At 41.6% G+C, this 6,675-nt stretch overlaps 1 protein-coding gene across 2 annotated transcripts in view; it reads left to right on the top strand.

Moving 5' to 3' along the window:
• Positions 1 to 6,675, top strand: part of elf1 (E74-like ETS transcription factor 1) — a 45,399-nt gene that overhangs the window by 31,925 nt on the left and 6,799 nt on the right. For both annotated transcript variants that reach the window (XM_014003913.1, XM_014003922.1), the window contains exons 2-3: positions 2,040 to 2,374; positions 6,482 to 6,656. In XM_014003913.1, the coding sequence (XP_013859367.1) occupies positions 2,303 to 2,374; positions 6,482 to 6,656 (247 nt within the window). In that variant the 5' untranslated portion in view covers positions 2,040 to 2,302. The remainder of the gene's footprint in view (positions 1 to 2,039; positions 2,375 to 6,481; positions 6,657 to 6,675) is intronic.

Genomic DNA, 6,675 nt, shown 5'->3' with positions numbered 1-6,675 from the left:
ACACACACACACACACACACACACACACACACACACACACACACACACAATTTGTTGTGAAGACGTGCTGAAGTGGGAGGGTCAGAAACAGTAAGAGGTTCTTAAAGAGACAGAGGCCAATTTCAAGGCATTTAGAAAGACTATGATGCAAAGTCAAATTTATTTTTGATATATTCAGCATTTTCAGAACAACTGAAGGTAACATAGTTACTTGATGATGGTACAGAATTGAACTTTGTGCCTGTAAAATAAATAACACCCTCCCTTTAAGAAAACATGCAGAAAAGTCAAACATGAACCATTTGTGAATCAAATGATTGTTTTTTATTAAAGGAGCACAGCAAAAATGTCATCTACTCATTCACTACAGAATACAAGTCCAGTGACTTTTAGGATTAGCCACTGTTTTTAGGATTATATGAAATGTAATCAATAAATGGTATCAATTCATAAAAACAAACAAACAAACAAACAAAAAAAAAAACCAGGGCAGGCCCTAGCCAATTTGGCACCCTATGTAAGAGTTCAGTTGAAGACCCATGTTCGATTTTCTAAATCTCACTGCCCATGTTGTTAAGATGCAGAACATACAACATAAACAAGGTAATAAAAAACAAAAATACAAGGTTTAAAAAGAAAAGAAAACTTAAGATATGAAGTGCCTGGTTCTGCTGGAGGTTTCTTCCTGATTAGCAGGGAGTTTTTCCTCTCTAACGTTTGCTCARGATGGGAGACTGATGAAGTGATTCAACGCAGTCTGCTGGTTTCGTCTTTAGATTGTTCTTTTTATGTACAGTGTCCTGAGACAAATTATGTTGTGACTTGGCGCTATGTAAATGAACTGAATTGAATTGAAGTTTGTAGAAATGGAGCATAAAGATAAAATGGGTATGACAATATTGACCAAATAAGCTTAATGGAAACTAGCTAAGATTTGAAGCTATGGACTAGCAATCAAGAAAACAAACAAACAAACAAACAAAATGCAAGTAAACTTGCTTGCAGGTGAAAACTGTTTGTGCAAATGAACATAATTACAGTTTGTCTACCTAAATGCCTCCCAACATTTGCTGACAGTAATGAGAGACATATTCTTGTGAACGAGCAGCAGTAGAGTGAAGCAGTTCTAAWGGGGGTCCAGGGATATACTCCCCTAAAATATTTGCAAAATATTGACACAAACTCTGCATTTTCCAGCCATTTGAAGAACATTTTACTAAATTCTTAGGACTACTAAAAGGTTAAATCATTGTTTTGTGAAATTAAAACACTGAAATCCTGGACTTTATCTGAGATCATAACTGAAACTTCCATTATTATTATTCTGTTTTCTATTTACACACTGAGCACCACTAGTTTGTCTTGACTGCATCATATGCTACTTAAATCACATTATTATTATTATTATTATTATTATTATTATACATTATTATTATTATACATTATTCTACAGACTAAATCAACTATACTCTGATAAAAAGTTATAGAAAATTTTTGTGCCCCACTTGTTGCACCGCCTACATAGATGTTGCCTTAGCATTTGCCTATACTACCTGTGCCTTGGGCCGGCCATGTCCAAATATAATCAGTTAGAATGATTTTTTGTATAGTGTTTTAGCATTTATGTGCTTTATGTTTGAGTATGATCAGGTGTAAAAGATGGAAATATTTTTTGCACGCTTGCTAAGATGTGCTGACATTGTTGCTGATTTTCATACCAGTGGTTTGTTGTTTTGCTTGATGTTTATTTAATCTGTGAGTTTATCACTTTAAAAAAGCAGGGCTCTGCTAATTATCTGATTTCTTCTGTGGAAGATGTAGCTTTTCAGCATCAAAACTGAAAAAAAACAAAACAAAACAAAACAAAAAAAACAACCCAGAGCTAACGCAGACAACTTTGGTGCTTTCTGAAGGTGTTTGTGTCTGACAGCCCCACTGACCGGGGAGTCACATTTTTTAACTGCCCCTTGTTCCTCAGTGAAAATCATCTGCTCTTAATATGTTTGCTGACCTTTACCCTCTCTCCGTCTCTCGTGCAGGTGTAGATGCTCCAGGCGCAGCGGGGCCCGGCCTCTGTGTCAGAGCGGGACGAGGCTGCTCCCACCTGGGCCACGGCACTGCCCTGAAGACGCCGGCTCGTGGTTTCTCTCTTCTCTCTCTGTCTCCACGCTGCGCGGATCAGAAAACAGGACGGAGCACAGAGGCCATTTTGTGAGGTGAAGCTGAGTGAAGCGGAGAGGGAGGAGGAGTAGTCACAGTGGGGATATTTTAGTCTGCTCCCCGCCCTCTGAACTGCACTGCGATGACGACTGCAGTGCAGCCCAGCGAACTGGTGTTTGAATTTGCCAGCAACGGGATGGATGAAATGAATCAGGTACCTGTCACACTGAGGGAAACATTGTTTTTAATATTTGATATTTCACACATAACTGAGCACATGTTTTTTATTTGGTAAAAAGATCTTGAGAGAAGAAACATAATTGATCTTTTTGACCCATGTTATCTTGTCTGTGAGTGGTTGTGGCGGGATGAGTCTGGGSTTTGTAACGTTTGACACCAGGTGTTGGAGGAGGATGAAGCAGCAGGGAGTTCTAGGAAGAGGAGTGTGGGCTGCTAGGAACACAGACTTGGAGAAAAAGAAAAAAAAAGAACCTGCAGCGARGGTTAGGGTGCGTGGGAGGGGACGGGTGGGGCGTGTTTATGGCACAAAGGTTGATGCGTTGAAACGAAACCTGCGCCCGTGCTTTCCTGCCCGTTTGCACGTTTTGGGAGAGCAGTTATCCCTTTCCCCACACCTGGGTCTGAATCCTGTGGATCAGGCTAGTTGTTTGCGATGGTAAATGCACGCGTGTGTGCTTACGTGTGCTGGTATCTGCATGAGAGTATCTAGAGTGACAAGTTGTTACTGGATCCCTGAATAGCGCCACAGCAGGCCTAACTTGACAAACCAGTTGTGTTGCTACTTAGAAGGGACAGGACAATTCAGTTAAAAGGTCCTGCATTGTTTCACGCTGACTGTTTTGTTCTGTGTGGCACCCTCTTGGCCTGTTTTTTTTTTTTTTTGAAGAAGAAGAAGCAACTCACCGACACTATTGCAAATCAGCCTGACAGTTGGGGAACATAAAACTAAACGTGTGCAGAAATCATTTTCTCTGGAATTTTAACGGTTTGCTCCGGACACAATAAACCTTTTAAATCTGAGCAAAATCATAGCATAACCTCTGTAATGATTAGCTCCTCTATGCTGGATTTTAGGTCAATAAGTAGACTCCTCAGGTGTTTCATGCGATGCCATTTTTACCCATCAGGCTTTGCTCTGAATGTTTCTTAATCAGAAAACAAAACACTTGCTTTTGATTCTCTACAGAGGCATCGCTACGAGACATTTGTCATTACGTTAAACAACATTTATCACTTAGATGGTGGCCTTGCGTGCTCACATTTCTCATTGAGGATATTGAAATTATACAGGCAGTTAAAACCCATTGTGTCAGGGCGAATAAAGCAGAAGAGAGTTGTGTGTGTGTGTGTGTGTGTGTGTGTGGGGGGGGGGCAGCATACACAAATGCTATTTCTTTCAAAGGCAAAATGGGGAACTCAGAAATGCAAATCAGCCCGATAGTTATCGCTCCTGTTCCCCTTCTAGAAACATTATTCAAGTCAATAAGCAGGAAGAAATGCATAAAAATAAAATTAAGCGTTGTGTTCAAAATAATTTATGGTGGGTAAACTGCTCTGTTGTAAAACAATTAAAAGAACAACAACAAAAAAGGTTTCCCGTAGTTTTTGTGAAGCTCGCTGCGACGTGCCTTTCAAAACTGTCGAGTCATCGCTCGGTCTACATGACAATACAAGAAAAGCCTGACGTGTTCCAGGCCAAAGCAGAAATCCATTTAAGATGAAAACAGCAGCCGAGACGGCAGCTTCAAATGTCTCGTGCTCCGTCAGCAAACTGCGTGAGATTCAGTCGGAGGAGGAGGAGGAGGAGGAGGAGGAGGAGGGGGGATGTGCTGCTGTTCCAGGAGCTCAGCAGACCCAACAGGCAAAACATATTTTTATCTAGTGACACACACCCACACAGACCCCAACACACACACWTTTTTTTGTTTGTTTTTACTCTCATTCAAGGCCTCCAAACATCATTTAAATCCAACGTTAGTCTGGCTATCTGACAGTGTCGCCCAAAGATTCTGATTAATGGGAAACATTCTGTGTGTTTCAGAGAGACGCTGATAGCGATGCTAGTCAAAGCAAAACTCAGGGTTTTTTAGGCCTTGTTGCTTCGCTGCTGAGAGGGCAAAAGCTAYGAATGTTAGATGTCCGGCGGAGCCGTCTTGCTTTTAACGCCCGCRTTATTTGCGATGTGTAACAGTACCTGATGAAAATCCCAGCAGTCAGACCTGCTGGGAGCAGCACTGAAGGACCAACTATTTCTCGCTTTATCCAAATAATGAGCCGGTCTGTTAGTCTTCTGGTTAAAGTGTAGCTAAGCGGGTATGTCGCTGTGTAGTAGAATGCCCCCACTCCCACCACCRCCCTATCCCCCAGCTCAAGGCCTGGACACCTGGTATGCCCTGGAGGTCCCGACCAACAATGAACACTTGTGTAAAAAGAGACAGATAAGCCTTTATTCCTGTTCTTCCACCTTCCCCACCAACAAACTCCTAAATCGCCTCATCCCTGCAGGAATGTTTTCATTGATCCACATTGYTTGATTAAAGATTAAAAAATTCACATTGTTGTGAGTTTAGAGGCGAAGGGATGCTTCTTCACATTTTGACCTGTCTGTCACCTCGTCATCAGAGCACCCTGCCGCAGAATGTTGGCTCTCATTTTAGACACTGTTTMTTTTTACAACTCTTTAAACTATCATTTAAAATAAATCATACGCTGTTTTAACTTCCTTTCTGCCTGGTGGGTGTAACTGTTACTGATAAGAAAAACATCTGAATTGAAACATTCGTCATTAAGGGTTAGACATGATGTAGTTTTAAAGTGTAGTGTGCTGCCCTCTGCTGGTCAACCATTGTTTCATAATAAAAGATGACTTTCATTCATATGAGTATTAAATTTTATTGAAGTTGAAACACTTTTAAATGTAGCTGAGTTCATTTTTCATCCTGTATGTTTACTCTTTAAATCAGCTGATCACATGTTGGATATTTTGTGACCGAGATGCACTCCTATATTTTTATACGTTGAGATAAATTGTAACTATTTGCTTTAAACAGTTAGAGAAGTCTCTTTAGTTTTAGTGTTGGTTTCTATAACTTACTTCCTTGTTTATTGTGACATCATGTCCGGGGTGGGGCGTGACTCTGGACTGAGGTTTTTTCATTACGTGTGGTTCGCTGGCTTTGCCGCGTCTCGAGGGCCAGGGTGGAGATTTCAGGAAGTGGACCAGCTCTGAGTCCTGTGTGGTAACTTTGCATGTCTGCAAATAAATCTTCAAGTCTGAGAATTGAACCATCTCCTGCGCAGAGTTGGATCTCTTGTTTGAACATTATCTTTCACGCAGGTAGAAGTTGGGACCCCATCGTGGGTCCAAAGATTTCAAGAAAAAAAAAGCTAATACATAGCATATTTTTGCAACAACTTCTACAGAAGATAAAAAGTACATAAATGGGTAGAAACAGTCAAACATGTGCAGTATGAGTATCATAATTTTGCTCGTTTAGTTGGATTATCTGCAATGGTTTGCATACTTCAACCGTAGAGAGTAAGGTTTAAGAGTGTTATTTCGTGTGACAGAAGYTGAAAGTTTGGGAACACAGCTGTCGTACTTTGAGGACTAGTCCMCCCGTCTTCCTAAAAGTCACGAACCAGGCGCTCAGTGACCATTCTCGATGAGAATCTGTGTTTGAGGAGCTCTCGAGGATGTTTGTCTTCTCGGATGTTGCCCAGTGGTTCGGCTCGTCTTCGGGTAATTCCCTCAGTCCCCTCGCTCCTGCCTGCGTCAGCCTGCGCTAAGCCTGAAAATGAGAGGTTAGAATTCCCAGARTGCGGTGGAGAAGGTGCTCGCCTGCAACTCATATCTGATTCATTAACATTCATTTGGTCTTATATAATTTCTGGGCATAAGATTAACTTCTCAGGAGAAGTGGGCCAGATCAGACAGCTGGTTCCCGTCTTCTTCAGCAGGTCCCAGCGGACTCGCAGTAACACCGCCGAAATGAGCTCTCTTCCATGCTACGTGCCTCCACATTAGCTGAGGCTCAGGATAAATCTACACTATTTTACAAAAGCTGTAAAAAAGAAACCAAACTGGGTTTTATTACATGGAATCAATGTCTTATGTTATTTTTTATTAGATTGCATTAATGATGTGTAGTGGAGGAATAAATGGGACTTTTATTGCATTTATATGTAGACACTCACATATGCTCAAAGACTGTTAATATCTCTTCTAATGGTGTCTCCTGTGTTCTATAAATGGTGTTAAATCTGCCATTTTACTCAGATTTGTTCTTCCTCTGCTCAGCTGGACGACCCGTCGGTATTTCCAGCTGTGATCGTGGAGCAGGTGCCCACAACCGATCTGCTGCAGGTCTACTCGGGCCTCGAGTCCGATGAGGTGACGAACGGTATCATGGTGGACAGAACCCTGCATGTGGTGGAGGAGCCTTCCATGTTGCCAGGAGAAGTGGACCTCTCAGGTAAAGAAATGTCTATATA

The sequence above is a fragment of the Austrofundulus limnaeus genome, unplaced genomic scaffold, assembly GCF_001266775.1.
Source record: "Austrofundulus limnaeus strain Quisiro unplaced genomic scaffold, Austrofundulus_limnaeus-1.0 Scaffold1, whole genome shotgun sequence".
NCBI lineage: Eukaryota > Metazoa > Chordata > Actinopteri > Cyprinodontiformes > Rivulidae > Austrofundulus > Austrofundulus limnaeus.
The sequence above is the reverse complement of the archived record's forward strand: the minus strand, read 5'-3'. Positions and strand labels throughout refer to the sequence as shown.